Here is an 18,641-nt window from a genome sequence, read left to right as displayed (position 1 = left end):
TGGCCTGGGGATGATGCTAATGCCAAGTATTGACAAATGCTAGCAATAGTGACAGTCGAGCTGAGGATGCTGAGAATCTAATGTGTCAGGAGCAATGTTCAGTGTTTTTACATTGCGCTGAACAGTATCAAAATATGTGAACACATTAGTTTAACATTATTAGAAATTAACATTATTTTTATTTTTACATAATATAGAATTTTATTGATTGATTTGTTAAATACATAGCTCTTCACGAAACTCAAACCCATGCAGTCCACCCAAGTGGACACATGAGAAACTCCTTGAAAAAAACAGTATTTAAAAAAATGAAGCTCTTTTTTTTTCACAAAGAAGAATTAAAAAAAATCCTGACTGAGGATTTCATAATTCATGGATGAAAGGGTTAAAATGAATTCAAACATTATTAAGTCCATTTGACTTTGATAGTAGGATACAGCTGCTGTAGGTGACTTTAAAGTAACAAAGATGTGTATTCCTTGTGTCTATGTGTCTGCAAAAGACCTCACTGTTGACTTGAGGTCAGGGCAATTATACATGTTTCAAGAGAGTCTGATATGATTATCTATGGGTCAAAAAAGAAAAGACATTCACATTTAATTTAATTTGATAGTAATCTGGTTGTTTGCAGTAGGAGACATCTCCCAGACACTGACAAAGTCAGCAAACACAGAGGACTTATCAAAGTTTGGAAGTATCTAAGTCTTGAACAACTGGGCATATAGGCAGGTATTTCTTCTGTCACATCCACCTACTACTGCCTCGTACTATCAGGGTTTCGCTTGCAGTAATGTTAAAGGTGTGGAGACGCTAACAGTTAAATGAAACAATTAAAGGAGTGCGGTGTATTGCGCTGTTGTAGATACAGTGAGTGCGCAGGTGCATCATTGAAAAGGAGACCATGACCTTGGGTTTTGGCTGAGTAAGGAGCGTCTGAATGAAACGCGGCGCGCCCCCGACTGCCAGGCTGAGAAAAGGCGCATCCTCCTCCTTTTACATTTCAGTCACGCAGCTTTGCTCAGATTTGAGATGAAGCATAGAGGATGTTTTTTTTTCTTTTCTCCCGTCGCAGCTCGCACCAGTAATTTAAAGTAAAAAGAAACGTGCTCGGCATCGAGGCACTCTCTTTATCTGATTAAACGTTCCGGGATTTATTCTGGACAAATCGCCATTTGAGCGCGTTATTTTGGATAAATCTGGATCGCATTGCCTCCGACCGAGCGGCTGCACCCCGTCGAGACAAGCATAACGCACGATATTCGATAGAAATCAAGAGTTTCCTCCGGGACATTTCATGCTTTTCCACCCGTTTGTGCACGAAATACATACACATAGCCTGTATATAGGATTTATTTCGTCAGAATTGGATGCAGGGAGCATTAATTGTTTATAACTGAGATCACAACTGGCGATACATTGCGATGCTGATCCAGCACCGATGATGCGATGGCGTGAGAGCAGTCAAACAGCTTAGTGAAGGTGATGGACAATGTCCAATCCAGCGGGTATAAGACACCTGCTCTCCCGGTCCTGAATGCAGCGGAGAGAGACACCTAACCGGGTGTCACCGTCAGCCCTGGATGCTGCGCCGAAGAATGGGATACTCCGACCCATCGTCGGGTAAAGATATACTCGGCAATAGATCTCTTTGTTTCATATTTATTTGCGCATTTGGACTCGTCACGCTATTGCAACAGATTCTCTATGGGAAAAACTACATTAAGAGGTAAGTGTTGATTATTTCTAATCCATCAACAACAGGCAATTAGATCGCAGGCCTCGCTGTTTGGAAGAGAGTTGGCCACACTGTAATGATAATATTCAGACTTTAAAAGCATGCCTTCATAGCCTTATTCCTCAGCTTTGATCCCAATTATAGACTGAATGGTGCGAGGTAAACAATGAATGATACATTGATTAACTGCTCGGTTTAAATGGGAGTAGTCGTACATGTGGGGACGCATGGGGAAAACAGGCTTTAATGGCTGAAAAGAACAAAAGCAATTAACCATCCATCTTTTTTTCCCAGTGACATAGAAACAGTTTCCATTGGATTTGTTTTTTTGATATTTTCTGAAAATGAAGCATCACATTCATACCATACACAGTGCTCCAGCTGTGTATGGTAATGGTTTTCCCTTTCTTTTTCTTTTTTTCTTTTTTCTTCTCCAAAGATCTTTATTTGATTTTTTCCGTTTCAGCCGTTTCTTGACTGGTCGTAGCCTACATCTAACAGAGGCAATCAGATTATCATAATGCAACTGAAAGCTATTGGAGCTGATGATGATAACAGATAGCAACATGATTAAGATGATGTGTATTTCTTATTGGTATTTTGTTGTTGTTGTTGTTGTTTTCTTTTCTTTTCTTTTTTTTTGACCATGGCTGCACTCAGAGCACACACAGCCACTGCAGAGCCAAGTTTTATAACACCTCTGCAACAGTAACAGTATTTAAGTCCCTGATTCGGGTTCTTGAGCTGAATCCTGGTTGGTAGTCTACTTTTTGAAACCAATTTAAAAGACCACCATTTGGTTACTAAATTGCAGCCCCTCTTTCCTTCACATTCGGAGAAAATTTCAGTGTGAGACGAGCAGATGCTGAGAAGCCGGGATGTTTGAGCTTTAGGTGGTTTATGAAGAACACCAAAAAAAAAATCTACACAAAAGAAACAATCAGAAAACTTTATCCCCCCACCCCCCACCTCCAGATATTTTTTTACAGACAGCACATGTATGCTTGCTTTAAAGCAAACATACATGTGCTGCAATCTGAAAGCTCCCCCACCCCACAAAGCTAACCCCCCTCCCCCCCTCCTTGCCACCCTGCTGGGCTGGTCTGGATACTCAATGTGGATTCATGGCATCCTGACTTCTGCAGAGGGAGATGCATGAATCCAAACCTGACACACACACACATGCACACACAACCTTACTTTGCTCCAATAGCACTCAAGCCCTCTGAGAGAGGGGGGGAAACAAGCCACACAACAGAAACCAGTGGGCTCAGCGGCAGCCATTTTGCTACAGTCTGTCTGCACACACACCTCAGTGCAAGTGGGGGAGAGAGAGAGCGAGAGAGAGAGAGAGAGAGAGAGCGAGGAAGGAGATGGAAAGAGTGAGAGAGGGATGAAATGAGTATGTTTGCATGTGTGTGTGTGTGAGAGAGAGAGAGAGAGAGGGAGAGAAAAGAGAGAAGACGTCATCTGATGACATCCTCTCCAGTCATAAACAGTCACAAGTCGTTGTCCACATGGGTTCGACCGCGCCCAACCTCTTCCCCATGCAGGCCTGGGAACATGTTGGCAGGGCGTTTATCATGCGCTCTTGTGGTCTAGGGCAACACGGAAAAAAAAACACATCTCTGTAAATTACCAGACTGCAGCAAAGGAGACAGTTGGGTGCATAAACCGAGAGAAAGCATAGGGACTAACAGTGTAGACATATCACTCTGTGTATACATCCATGCCAGATGAAAATGCAAAGGGCTCTTCTCTAAATGTACAAGGACGCCCATTGAAGTGCAGCTATGCCATCTCTGCTATTGTTGTATTTGATATATCTGACCATGAATCTGTCCATTCAGTTTTCAATAGAGTCATGTTATAGCATCACATGAATCAGCTCTCTTGTCCATCTTAACTGACATCAGGACGCTGTGGAAGTTGTGGTCAGTGTGGGGCTGTAAAATGGCAGTGCAGGGAACAAGGAGGGAGCTTATTAAAGGATCACAATGAGTGACACACTTCTGTGACAGCAGACATATTAACTTTCAACTCTATTTGACTTGAAGAGGGCAATATCTAAAAATATTCACAGCTGGAGAGAGGAATACCGAAGGCCCCAGTTGGAGGGGGATGGTTAGAGAATCACCCAGAAATGAGTGGCTTTGAAGCTAAGTGTGGCTGGAACTAACAACTTTCTTTATTATCAATTAATTATTGTTTCAATGAATTATGACCATCTGTAAAGCATCAGAAAATAATTTGAAATGCCACAAATTCCCAGAGGACAAGATGACAATTCCTGCCAATCATCTAATCTAATTTCTGCACTAATTTGTACACCAGACTTTCTTGGTGCCTTATGGTGCTGCATCTCCTGATTCAGAGCAGCTTTCAAATGCTGTTGACAGAGCTGTATATGAATATATTGATTCTGGTACATCAGCACGTCGTTCATAATGTAATAAGTCACAGCACTTCCACCATTTACAGAAGGTTAAAAGTTAATGCAAAGAGGAAACAAGACAGAGATCGAGAGGAGATCACATCTGTTAATTTCCTGTTTTGATAAGGACGATGAAGAACCTGCCAAACTTAAGAAGCCCTCAGTAGTTACAGGAAGTACCTCTGGACACACAGTGGTAAATGGTCATCTAGATCATACCTAACCTAAAAACTGGAGTTACAGAATCCAATATTGCAAAAGTCCTTACTTGCTTTCAAGTCCCATTAACAATGCTCGAGGGTGGAATCAAAGCTCATTAGTGCTTCAGAGCAACTTTGTGCCTGTTGTTTGTCCAATCTAATGCTTAGATTACTGTCTGAACTGTCTGCATAATTGAGTCAACGGGAGATAAATGGGCTCTTAGCATTTGAATCCAAGACATTGAATTGATCTGTGAGTCAGAAGTCATAACATGAGATTGATTACAGTTTTATTGGTGGCCACAATCTTGGAAAATATCAGTACTGTATAATATTTATGTGCTATTGATCAGCCCACTGAATTTTAGATAGAAACCAAGTCTCGACAGGCATTGCAGTTTGTTGATGATTATGATCTATGTTAGAATATGTCATACCATATGATTATGGTGCTGTGATTGGCTTTTCTTTAAAAAAAAAAAAGAAAAAGACAGCTGTCCCGCACGTCCTAGAGCAAGGCATAAACATCTCTCTGATTTCCAGTGTGTTCTGTTCTGCAGCCGGTTGCAGTGTGTTATTGAGATGTTGAAGTGGCACTCAGAGAAGCCAAATGTGCCTGCAGATGAGTATTGACATGAGTACTCTGTGATGAATGCTCAATTGCATTATGCACCCAGAAAGGCTCTTAGGGTTCAATCCTACTGCTGAATTTAGCGCAACACCCACAGAGCACTCACAGAAATGAGTCACACATGAATACTTGCATAATAATCAGTCAGATAATAGGAGAAGTAGTACACCCACAGATATCTGGATGTGTAGAATATGATTAGTCTGCTTGCAAATGAAGATGAAACAACTCCTATCCTTTAATATGCTTTTTAAAGGATAAATCTGGTGATATTTTTCATTATTCTTATTACAAATCTCATTAAAAGACCATGACCAATAATGAATTCATACCCTGATAAAGCTTATTCCTCTGTGCCGTTGACCTCTGTCTTCCAGAAACTATTAAAATACATCAATGAGCCACACCATTTGCACTGGGTGACATTTTTTTTCATAATGATGAACATGGGCACTGTAGTTTATCTCGAGTCAAACCTCACACACACACACACACACACACACACACACAGTCCTCCTGCTCTAAAGACTATGTAATGCACCAAGTCTGCAGCTGAACAAACAGACAATTTACTCCTGCTGAGGAATGTTTGCTAAAAACTACAATGCCCAGCTGCTTTGGGAAATGACTGAGCCTCTCTTTAAAATGAAACTTTTTATTGTACTTGCAACCTGTTTAACCTGATTGAAAGTACTGACAGATGTACCTATACATTGTTGGTCTTGGTCTTCTCATAGGATTTGTTGACAGTGATAAAATTGTAGAATACTGCCAGCCATTCAACTGAGAATTAAATATCTTTGAGGGTTTGATATTGTCTAAGTTTTCCCTTGTTATCCCTTGAGGAGGCCAAGCCCTCAAAAGACTCTTTGTATATTACTGTAAACAGGCTCTTAACATACCAATGCCCATCATCCCTCTGGAATTAGTTGCATTATTCAGAAGGATGTGACCTCTTGCACCAAATGGCCTCTTCTGACTGAAATGGTTGTAGTGAAAATTGATGCATCCTGACTTTAACTCTTTACTATGGATCAAGATCTGAATGATATCTTATTATACTTGATAAAGCTCCTCCAGAGCCACAGATGACATAAAACAACTGATTTCACAGGCTGAATAGCACTAAACACATCATTATGTGTAAATCTGCTTTATTAGCAATATTTGGCTGAAAAGACTGGAAGGTCTAATTTGGCTACTTTATACTACCTACACTTGGCAAATCCATTGGCATCTCATCCTCTGAAATGATCTGACATTCGCAGAAACATTGGCAGCAATTATTGTTCCTCCCTTAAATCACAGTGACTTTAATATATTGAATTACAAGTCTTAACACTCCTGGAGGCCAATATTGTAGAGTGTGAATGTTTGAATCACACTCAGGATAGTGGCAACAGCCCAGCTGAGCATAAATTAACCATTCAAACCATAGTGTCATTAACTGAAAATCCATTCTAACTATGTCTGCTGTCACATTTTGACTGTTTTTCCAAAAAGCTGATCCCCCAGCTTTAATGTATATGTGTATGTGTGCGTACGAATGTGCAATTCTTTTGTGAGTGAACACATGGGCTTGGTTGTATGTGTTTGACATTTTTGCACAAGAAGGACAACAAATCCCAAATAAACTGACTCATTTTCTTACTAGTGCGCAACAGTTTAGCCGACTCAAAGGGGACGAGACAGGAAATTGGACCGGTCCCGTTAATTTCTCGGATGATGGATCTCTGAAGCCTGCCAGAAATGGAAGGAAAAGGTACCTTTCCAGCGTGACTGACTGCACAACACCTCTGAGAAAAGAGAGTGTGAGAGACAGAGAGATAGAGAGAGAAAGAGAACACAGAGTTTTAAATCCATCGTAGTAACGACCCAGCCCTGCATGTGTGGACTGGGCCGCTGTTAACGCCCACCAGTCTCCTTCAGATGCTGTAGACACAAGACACAGACATTTACACTCTTTTTTTTCCCTTTCTCTACTTGTTTTGAAATCTGCAGGTGTAGGAAGTTAGCAGGGGTGGTGGTGTCGCAGGACTACATCACACATTTAACTCTAACTTAACCTGTCTGCATGTTGACAGATGTTTCCGTCAGAATTTTCAGCCAGATTCACAGATCTCCGTAATAGTCACACCCTGCCTAGCCGATATTAAGAAGAAAAAAAAACGCTCTCAAAGGTAGGCCAGTTTGAAGGCATTTTTAGTATTTTCACAGAAACCCAAGAATGCCTCTTTCTTTTTCATTAGTCTGAAAGGTATAAACTCTCATATTTTTTCAGTGGTGGTTGCACTTCAGATTTGCTCTTGCATGTTGTCTGATCCTGTCCACCTCGACCTCAGATCCTCTAAACCCCATCCCCCACCCCACCCCTCCCCCTGCCTCCCCCTCCAGAAGCTGGTTGAACCACGGTCTCCTGTTGATGTACTGGCTTCTCCTCGTACCGCTGTGTCCCATCCAGCACCCATTTCCAAATGCCTTGTCCTCCTCAACTTGTGTCTCATGTGTTCTGCACAGCTCTTTGTGTATGCCATGTACATAGTGTGGACACTTCTCTCTGCTCCTCCCCCCTATCTCCCCTTCTCACATCTGCATTGTCTCTCTCTGCGGCCTGGATTTACCCCCCTTTTCCACTTTACTTCCCTTGTTACAAGAAGACATGCTAGATTTTTCTCTTCCCCTCCCCTTCCAAGCTCCAAATCCTCAATGCACTGAGCAGATGTCAGTATCTATGGTAAAATGCTAGTTATTCTTTGTCATCCTGAATTGGTTTTGAACCAGCATTATCTTAACCTAGGATGCCACAAGAGATGAAATTCATCTCATCCAGTGAATTACTGTCTTGCTTTTAGAACTGAGCACAGAACACTTGCAAAGGTTTCATCATCTTAGCTAAAACAAGCATGAATCGTCCTATTCAGAGCGTCAGATATATTACATAAGTCAGATGCTCCTCTCAGTAAAACCTCAGAAATACACTGCATCATCAGGTGGATGTAGACAACCAGTTTCATCGTTCCTTATTTGTACGATTTCATCCAGCATCTTGTTCCTTTATTGCATCCCTCATTGTATTGCTTGATGTGTTCTTTTATTATTATAATTTTTTTTATATACTCACCTCATTTACTTCCACAGCCACAGGTAATATGTTGCAATTTTATCCATCTTTCAACACACCACACTCCATGTAATCTGTCTGACAAATACCAACATACATTCTAACAAGTATACCCTGCAATCGCTACCATTTTGGCATTAAATCCCCTCACCCTCCCTCAAACAAAAATGTACAAATTTAAAAAATATATTTAGATCTTTCCAAGATTCACGTATAGCTTAGAAAGGTATATTTTGAAATAATGATTACTGCTTTTAATAAAAGTAACATTTCTATAAAGCAGCTAAGGTCCTACAGATGTGACATTGGCATTGTCCACCAAAGGCTGCCAGGAGGATCAATATATTTATTAATATAAAACAAGTATATTTGAATGCAGCCAGAGAGATGACTGTCAGTTATGTGGCCCTCTGCCCAAACCTAAAAAGCAAAGTATAGATCGGGGCTAAAGAGAGCAACCCTCTAGGGGTGAGACTCTCAAAATCATTCAACTAATGTAAAGATATGACATTTCTCACAGTTTAATGCATAATAATCACCTCACGCCTGTGTAACAAGATTGAATTTGCATGCAAGTCAAAAACATTTCAGAGGTTTTATCTTGTTACGGTATATACCGAAACAAAACCAATCAATTTTACTAGTGTAATGTATTTAAATGCAATAATATTAAGTTAGGAGTTATAGAGAGAAAACAAGAATTCTCCCACTCTGTGTGCCCCCTGTTCCTTGCCTCTGATCTTAAATATTTCTCAAATGTACTTTGTCCTTAAAAAGTTAATCTGTGTAGAATTTAGACAAAGTCAAAAATTGTAGAATCGATTAATCAAAAGATACTGAATTTAAACTGGATCAGCTTAGGAAGACTTTAACTTCTGCTGAACAGCGGCCAACTGTGGCCAACAAGTGGTAATTACAAGATAACGGTGCATTGAATTTACTGTCATTTCCCAAGATTCTGTTTAATCAGCTGCTTTAAATCAGCATGTTTATCTGTAGCGTGCAAAAATGTAGAGTAACAGGAGTACAAATACAAACAGAAAACATCATTAGGTCGGCAAACATAGTGTTAATGTCAGTTAGGCAACATCTACCTTCTTTGCTAACATTAGCAAACATTAGGCACTGGTCATACCAGACCCAGAAAGACTGTAGGAGCAACACTTTTGATAGTAATCACATGAGCAAGGTTTTGTTGTTACCATACCTTACATATGGATTCAGCTTTTTATTTGTAAGATGAAGAATGTGTTATTTCCTCTTTCAAAAAGTTACATTGTCACATTCAAGTCCATCAACTCTGGAATGTTTCAGCAAAGTGCAGATGAGTCATTGTTTTTTGTTAATTTTATGCAAGCTGATTAAAAATGCCTTTCCACTGCCTAGCATGATCGCACCTTCAACAATCAAATTGAATCAAATATTATCACACATACTGGTGGTTTCCTCCTTCTCCCCTTTCAACCTCCATCCTAACCCCCTCATCCCAAGACACTAGCACACACACGCACACACACACACATTTTATCCAGACAGCACGCTGATTGCATGTAAATACAATGTTGTGCTGCAAGAAATGAAGCATCATTGCACAGAAAAATGGCAACTTATTGACACCTTGATATGAATTTCAGCTTCGTCTGCAAAACCATTTTGTCAAGTTCACCTAAACATAGTCACACCACCATACTGAAGACATTACTTTTGTATGCTTTGGGTTAATGTTGCCATTTCAATGTAATGAATGTTTAAAAATAACTGATTAGATTCTTTATAGTTTAAAAGATTAAACCCCAAAGTCCTGCCTCTGTGTTATGATATGATTACCTGTTTGCATGAGCATCTGTGAATGTGTTTATGTATCAAAATATCAAGAAGATTAATTTTACTGTAGCCAGCACAACTGATGTACAACATTACTTTTATGCAGTTAACTATATGAGTGTATAAATCTATCTATTGTGCCTGGCACAAAAGCACAGACCCTCCCATTCTCATATCCACCAGTTGCTACACTGCTATAGTCATTTAATCCACCATTTTAACAAGCTATGCATTTCTTTCTCTTCTAAATTAATATATAGCACATCTACACATTTTAATCATAAGATACCAGTGTTAAATCATGCAAGTTCTCATCATAACCAATGAAATAAATAGAAATATGAGAGGCATTATTTATCTTCACGTAGTGTATAACATTGGTTTAGACTAAGATGTAAAAGAATCTGGTGCAAGTGTCCAGTAAACTCTATCTTACTCTCCTGTTTGTGACGCTTAAACTCAGTTGCATCACTTCTGTCATTTGTCATCACACAATGCTATTCTGATATTCTAGTATTTCATAAAGCCATAGCTATTTTGCAGTAAATATGAAATATTTTTTTGCTTTATTGTGTCCTTTCAACACACTATTTTATATATTGCATTTTATCTCCACTGTTGTTAATTCTGTTGATTCTCTTGTGCCTGAGGAGAGGTTTAGGCAGAGGATGACTGTGTCTATCCCACCAGGTATCTGGAAAACTATGATGGCTCCTTTGACTACAACTCCACTGCATGCAGGGAGCTCAGACAGGAGATTATGGACGTCAAAGTCCTGACAATGTGAGTGTTCACATATGACATAGCCAACACCTGTGGTGGACAACCTTGTTTAGAATGAGTCTGTTTCCTCTAAGGTGGTCGTCAAGCACCTGGCAGGTAGGTAAAGAGGAAATTCACCAGTTGATTTATGATATAAATGAAGTAAATAACCTTCAGGCTTGGGGGAATAAATATGAACCAGAAACCAAACCTATTGTGTGTGGGACCTTTAAAAGCTTCTTGGCAGCCTTTTTTGTCTGAGTTCAGACCTGGAATAGACCTCAAATAAGGTCTATTCTAGGGCACATATTTTCCATGATTTGGTTAGTAACATTGAACATGAAGCGCTATTGAGCTTCATCTGAATTGATGATGTGACTATGCATGGAAGAGTCAGATTTGAACTTTTGAGGATATGAATAAATGATTTCCCGCTATTCTTTTGAAATAATCATCACGTGATCCAGTGGCAGAGACTCTGTGATTATCTAGTAAACAGCAAACAAGACGTTACAGATCCTCGCGCTTTGCAAACTGAAGTAAGATTGAAGGAGAGAGCAACACAAATCTGGCAAATGCCACATTAGATCCATTTCATCAAAAACATTTTGCAGCTGAAAGTCATCTTTTGTCAGACCTAACTGCTGCACACTGTAAATACCACATTCTTACATCATGCAGTAGATAATCAGCCAGATTCATTACACTCTTCAAATAGCCACCTCTGCTAATGGCAATATGAGCAGCATCTTTCCTCTTGTTTGAATGTGAACATTGTCCAGTGACCTTTTATGCGCGTCCCTCAGGCTGCAAGAGTTTATTGTCAAACCCATTCTGAGCGCTTGATGAGTGGCTGTGAGCCACTCTGACTGTGGCAGACAACAGCTGCTGTCACTCTGCCAGACAGTCAAAGCAATGGTGCCACTCTGCCTCCCAGAGCAAATCACATCTCCCAATCATCTCAGAAGGAATGTCAGTTCAAGGGCAGCTATTTACGGAGGAGCTTGATGGAGCTGCTGTTTTTGCATTAACGAGTCTAGATCCACTCGCATCGGTGGTGCCATCACAGAGTAATCACTGCAATTTTCTGTCCCCTTGTTTGTCTTTTTGAGTCCTTTTTATGATGTTTCTTCAATTTACTACCCTTGTAGAAACATGGTTAATCGGAAAAAACATGGCCATGGGTATCCTTCCTCATTCCACAAGTCTCTCTGCCTGTCTGCCAGGGTGAAAACCTCAGACCTGTTTGAGAGATGGCGAAACCTGCAGGTGTGTAGGTGGGAGCAGAACAAGGAGGAGACCAGCAACTTCAAGTAAGCATTACTCTGAATGTCTAGATTCATGAAATGAGCTCATGCATGAATTGCACGCATTATGCCTCAGTTTGCACAGCTGAAAGTCATCTTCAGCTGAAGTGTATGTGGTGCTTTTTACCCCAGTGTTCAGTTTAGGTTCCTAAACAGCTCAAAAACATTTACATTTCAATTCAGTGGGTTAAATACAACTGATTTTCATGTTCTCTAAATGTGTAATTGGTGTTGGTAGTTGGACCTTTAAGCAAACTAAATGAATATATGTAGTTTTCCTGTGTAGTCCACATAACTTATAAAGTAATAAAGTATAATAAAGTAAAGTTTGTGGCAAAGAGAAGCATTACACAATGAGTTTTAAAAAATGTGGTAAAGGGGCAAAAAATTGGTTGATTGTGCAATTATTATCATTTTTACACAGACAGATGTGGGGTCTGTGTGAGCCCAGTGAGGAGGTAAAGCCAATGTCAACACAACACAAGGGTTAAGCCTGTTTTGGTCTTGATGCTTTTGTGGAGTCTTCTATGATCAAACTAACTCTGGCCTTTTTTTCTTTTTTCTTTTTTTTTTTTTTTTGGTGTCTTCCTGAAGGATGTCTCTGTCTCGCTGCTGTAATGCTCCTTCCTTTTTGTTCACCACCAAGAGGAACACTCCTGCAGGGACCAAGCTGAGGTATGAAGTGGACACCAGTGGTATCCTTCCCATCACCACTGAGGTCTTCAAGATGTTCCCAGATGTAAGTTCATATCCTGCTTGATGCATGTTTGCATATAAGCTTTTTTATGTTGGCTATGTTCTTGAAAATTGGCTTTTTATTTTTTTTTTTATTTTGGTGATAAAATCTGTTTCTGCACCCTCCTATCTGACATTAACAAAAAATCTGTCTGTTTCATCCAGGACATGCCGTATTCCAAATCACAGTACAAGAAATGTGCTGTCATTGGAAATGGTGGCATCATCAAGAACAGCAAATGTGGAAAGGAAATTGACTCAGCAGATTTTGTGTTTAGGTATAAAAGATGTAATCCTCCAGTGTTCATTATGTGAAGGCTGCACAATAATAATTGCAATTAATTTTGTTCACTTTTAACAATGTGATTATTTATAATGAGTGTACATGAATTTTGGTTGAAAATGTTTCTCTTATATTTGACCAAAAATGACCCTCAGTGTCACACTGTAATCATACATCTGTAATTATGATTCCAAAAGACTTGGACTTAGCGATAATGCCAATAAAGCATGCAATCACATACAAAGACTTATGGCTACATAGAAAATCTTGTAACATTAGACTTGCACTTTTGCCAGTACAGCTAAAATGCTCATGTCTATGTATAGGCAGCATTGTAAGGGACATCTTAACTTGATGCACTTGAGGAGACACTAAATGCCACCTGTCAGTTTGCTAAGCCTCTTTACAATGACAGTGATGGCAGAGTGACCGGTCAATAAGTCATTTTGAAACAACAGGTCCTTGTTTTCATGCAGACAAAAGCCTTTTACTCATTTCTAGCCGACAACTGTCACTTTATTGGTTGGAGAAACAGTTGGCAATTTTTAAATTAATTAATAAATTTTTTAATGTTCAAACCTGCTCATTTTAAAATGGTAACCCTGTAAAATTGTTTTAAATGTGCACTTGAAAACTCTGAGGCTAAAGGTGCATATTCCAGTTTAAAACTCAGCATGCACACCATGTGATGATCCTTACAGAAGACACGGACAAAACTAAACAACAGTGTTCTTGTATTGCAGTGTGGAACTACTTAGTGCTAGTATTTTAAGTAGGATGGGAGACAAAGTAAGATCCAACTGTTTTATTGGAATTTAGCTTGTAGTTTCCATACTTGGACAAGAGGTTAAATGTATGCTTTATTGTTCTCATTTCAAACAGTATACGTCCATTTTAACATTACAAGAGAAAAGGCTTTTAGGAAGTCTAACTGGTGTGTTTGTTGAACATAACACTGAATATTGAGTGTGACTGGGTTTGGAGAGTAAACTTCCCTAAATCCCATAAAGAACTGGACAGAGACTTTTAATGTTTTAATGTTTAAACGCATTTTATGTTAGAGCAGGCGAGCACACTGTTTAATCTACTCCTTGTATATTTGGTTTTGGGAAGGAAGGAACTGATTATTTGTGCAGCTATACATCATGTCTCACCAGCATGCTTTGTTTATATTTTGTCAAGTTAAATCAAATACATTTGAACTCCTTCATTAGCTTGTTTTTTTTGTTGTTGTTGTTGTTGTTTTGCAGGTGCAACATACCACCAATTAATGAGAAGTATTCAGCTGATGTTGGCACTAAAACAGATCTGGTGACAATAAATCCAAGCATTATTACTGAGAGGTACTGTGAATATGGGCTTGAGTGAGAAGGCAGATCTATCTCTCTCCGCCCCTCTCAGTCTGTGTCTGTCTCTAGTCTTCTTCTATTTTGTCATCTCATGTTCCATCTCCTCTGCAGATTTCAGAAGCTGGAGAAATGGCGGCGACCATTTTACGAAGTCCTCCAGAATTACGAGAACTCCTCAGTGGTGCTTCCAGCCTTCTACAACACCCGCAACACTGATGTATCTTTCAGGGTCAAGTACATGCTGGATGACTTCGACTCCCAGAGAGGCGTGTTCTTCTTCCACCCTCAGTACCTGCTCAACGTGCAGCGTTTCTGGGCGGTGCAGGGCGTCCGGGCCAAACGGCTCAGCAGTGGCCTGATGCTGGTCACCGCCGCCTTAGAGATGTGCGAGGAGGTCCACCTCTATGGTTTCTGGGCGTTTCCCATGAACCCCTCCGGTATCTTCATCACTCACCATTACTATGACAACGTCAAGCCACGGCCAGGCTTCCACGCGATGCCCCACGAAATTTTCAACTTCATTCACATGCATACTCGCGGGATCATCAATGTGCACACGGGGCAGTGCACGTGATCCCTCACACCTCTGCTTTAACATGGAAGCTCAACATTTTACCCTTAATGTGTTTATTTTAAAGCAGTTTTACCTGTTGTGTTTTATTTCAGTGAATGAAACAGTTCACTATTTTCTCCCTATTTAAAAAGAGACTTGTACACTTTATTTGCTCTCACTAGTTCAACTACACATTGAAGGTTGCTTGCTTTAATTGCCAACATACTTCTTTTTTTGATGTGCACCTACATTTGTTTATCCAGCCAATCAGATTACTATGACTTTGACTCTCTGACCATAGGATGCTTGTTTTTAATGTGAAAAGTGGTCTTCATAGTGATGTTGTTTCTGTGAAGTTTTCTAGTGGCTCTGCTGTACAGAGGTGTTGTTTTCTACTCAACGTTGCACAGATATTTATGCTGAAACAGGGCTGCAGTGGGTGTCTTTGTGCCCCCTCATCCCCCTACTCTCTTCTTCTCTCTTTATCTTGGACACTCTGTGGGTGTGGCAGCTTTTAATGTTTGTGTAAAACAAAGCTTAAACCTTGATATTAAGCTAGTATTTAAAAAAATAAGAAAAAATGATCAAATTGTAACATCCAATTGTCTACTTTTGTAATCTATTTCCTATTCACCAGATTCACTGGGTGAATATTTTAAAACACTATTGAAATGGCCTGTTTTCAGTGGCCTAGTTTCTCCAATTTAAACTTTCCTCTCATATCTCTGGTTTAAAAAAAAGTGTATGGGAAGAAATTAGGATGTTTTTTCTTTTCTGGCTTTTCTGTCACAGTTTTGGACAAAAGCCAGAAGAAAAAGAAAATGTTTGCAATGACACCTCAAACTTTGACTTTTAAGGCCATCCAATTTGTAAAACAACAGAGCACTGTTGAGCCACCCAGCCTCTTGCCGTCATTCATGTCTTAAGCCATGCTGCCTTACGAGATATCACACCCCCATTATATGATATGCAGCGCACCCATGTGTTTTGCTTATCTTCAAATACATTAACTAAATCTTTGTCAGTCTCTCGAATCAAAGGACGTTTAAGACTCTCTAAGGTGTAGAAGTTCACGTGCAGTTATCAGCTTATATTCTCTTGGAATTAGTGAAGTCTTATTCCCCGTGAGCACCATTCATAATCATGTAATGCTGTGCATGACTTTACTCTGTACTTGGCTTTGTGTGTGCCTGCTTCAATGATCACTAGAATATGTTTACACTAAAGCCTCGACTGAATCTCATAGTGCTTTTGGAGATATATACATGAACCTTTTCACAGAACGATGAATGGTTTCGTCCAAGTGAATTGTATAATAGTGGATGCAGTTCTTAGGTGCAAGAATGAAGATGGATGCTGCCCATTTGCAAAGTGTTGCAACACTCTTTATCAAGCATTATTTCACCTCCCTCTTTGAACTGTGAATATTCAGTTTGCACTCAAGAAAGCATCGTGTATTTAAGCACTGGAAAACTGTTTGGGTTTTCACTGTTTTATTTTGTTGTCCACTGCAAGAGGTTTTAAGAGACTGTGAATTAATTTTTTGTCACTCATCTGTTCATGCTTGGCTGTGCACTTGTCTTTTTTCTTCCTTTATATCTGAAGGACAACATTACTAATTAGATTTAAACAGTTTTTCTTTCGTCATTCACATAGACTCTTTGTGCGTTTATGCACAAGAGATACAAGTTCAGCGAATAGGAACACCAAAAAATTTTGGCTTGATCACTAAATTCTTGTAGAGACACAACTGAATCAAGGATGGAAAAAGAAGGGAACTAGTCTGTGTGCTGAATGGAGGTAATATATAACACAGTGCTTCTTAACTGACTCTTGGATCATTCTTTATACTGGTATTGTGTTTGTAAATAAACTTGTTTGGATTTTCTCACTTGTATGTTCATGGATTCATTATTATTGTGTGTGAGTGGTGGTAGTGCAGTGCAGTACAGAGTTTAAATTCATAAATTATAATAATATATTAAAAGAATACAATTGCCACAAATAAGGACAGGTATATGAAGTCTAATAACAAAATGTCCGGTTTTATTTATTTATATTATTATTTATTTGTGTACAGTGTGCTTGTTGAGGGGCAACGGAGGACACAATATGCTAATTTAACATGTCTCATTTCAGAAAGGTTAACCTCTGCTTTGTCTGCTCCAGTTAGCTCTTTAAGCAAAGCTACTGTCAACACCTCAATTATTAAGCAGCGGCCGGTATCCGTGTCCTCTCACTGACTGAGGCTGATGGCTGGGCTGATCATATCTGAGTTGTCCTCTTAGTGTTATGGTCCTCAGATTCTACCCTGTTTGCAAGCACCAGACATATGTATGAATTCAGCTAGCTCTGATTATTAAGCCACAGGGAAGTAACTGAAGCATTATGATGAACACTGACTGAAGATTTCAGATGGATTTTAGATGAATTATGATCACATCTGATATTGATTTAATAAAAATATATACACATTGACTCAGCTGAAAATCAGGTGTTGTGAATGAGAGTTTGTGAAGTTAGCAAGTCAGCAGAGAAGTTTGAATAGTGATGGCTAAATGTTTGAAACAGAAATGGATGAATGGTTGCAACAGTTACTTAAAAGAATAAACAGTTACTAAGAATACCTTATGGAAAAATGATTGCAATAGTTAGATAAAAGTTAGATTTTGTCTTTTATTTTGGAGGAATGATCTCTCAGTTCACTGTGTCAAATGAGGTTTGACTGCTGTCATCCCTGGGTTGGGTAATCTGATGTTGAAAGATCAATATGACCAAACTCTGCCCTACCCCTTGATGCCTGCATTAGCAGGTGTCAGGTGGCAGCAATAAGGCTAATGGGATGATTTGGCTTACAGACAGGTGCAGATGTGCACAACACTGTGATGGAACTGAAACAAACAGAGAAGTCATACTAAAAGTATTTTGTTGAAAAAAATTGTTTGTAAATTTGTCAGTGTAATAAGTAAGACCCTGCTGGGCTAAAATAGATAAACAACATTGTTAAAACAATTTTTCGACCCCCCTTTACACACACACACACACACACACACTATAAAGCAATACAAACACTATTTAAATTGTCTTGAAAATCTATATGAAGATGTTCATGAAATTTAATTTGATTCACACTGACAATTTATTTTCAGTGATCAATTTTTAGCAAGTTTTAAAAGCACCCCAGAAACTCACTAATTGACATATGATGTTTTGTTGATTTAAAAAATCCATTTGTTTTGTTTGTTTTGCAATCACTACATTTGCATTAACAGCTGCTTACTTTCCTGTCCAGAGGAAACATTGCAAATTCAGCATCAGACTTCATTTGTATAATCACCAAGAGCATTAAAAGTCTCCAGTAGTGGAAAGCAGCACCAATGTTAACTCCTGCAACCATCACCACCACACGCCACGTTCAGCAGCAGAGAAAACTTAGAAAAAGCCCCTTTAATTTGTAGAAAGCGTAAAACAAGTTGTGGTTTTGCTGATTTTATGGATTATACAAACAAGGTGACTTATTGAGGAAGATAGGCATTTTTTCCTAAAACAAGCTGTTTTTTTCATGTCCAGTGTTTATGCTAAGCTAAGCTAACCACTTATGGCTATTGGTATACAGACATGGGATTGGTATCAATCCTCTCGTCTTACTCTGGGCAAAAATGCTAATAATACTTGTATTTCCCCCAAACTATTCCTTTCATTGAATT

The 18,641-nt window shown here is 39.3% G+C and overlaps 1 protein-coding gene across 4 annotated transcripts; it reads left to right on the top strand.

Annotated features, from left to right (window-relative positions):
• The first annotated feature begins 894 nt into the window (after positions 1–894).
• st8sia5 (ST8 alpha-N-acetyl-neuraminide alpha-2,8-sialyltransferase 5) lies at positions 895–16,825 on the top strand. Of its 4 annotated transcripts, none has more exons than XM_018662388.2 (9): positions 895–1,726; positions 6,655–6,762; positions 7,085–7,180; positions 10,636–10,728; positions 11,859–12,020; positions 12,609–12,753; positions 12,915–13,027; positions 14,283–14,375; positions 14,493–16,825. In XM_018662388.2, exons 1-9 carry the CDS (start codon positions 1,581–1,583, stop codon positions 14,953–14,955), a joined length of 1,419 nt encoding a protein of 472 aa, XP_018517904.1. In that variant the 5' UTR covers positions 895–1,580; the 3' UTR covers positions 14,956–16,825. The 4 variants fall into 4 exon arrangements, with proteins under 4 accessions (XP_018517904.1, XP_018517905.1, XP_018517906.1 ...); XM_018662389.2 differs by having other exon boundaries at positions 897–1,726; positions 11,934–12,020; XM_018662390.2 differs by lacking the exon at positions 7,085–7,180 and having other exon boundaries at positions 897–1,726.
• The last annotated feature ends 1,816 nt before the right edge of the window (positions 16,826–18,641 follow it).

The sequence above is a fragment of the Lates calcarifer genome, linkage group LG9 (assembly GCF_001640805.2).
Source record: "Lates calcarifer isolate ASB-BC8 linkage group LG9, TLL_Latcal_v3, whole genome shotgun sequence".
Taxonomy (NCBI): domain Eukaryota; kingdom Metazoa; phylum Chordata; class Actinopteri; family Centropomidae; genus Lates; species Lates calcarifer.
The sequence above is the reverse complement of the archived record's forward strand: the minus strand, read 5'-3'. Positions and strand labels throughout refer to the sequence as shown.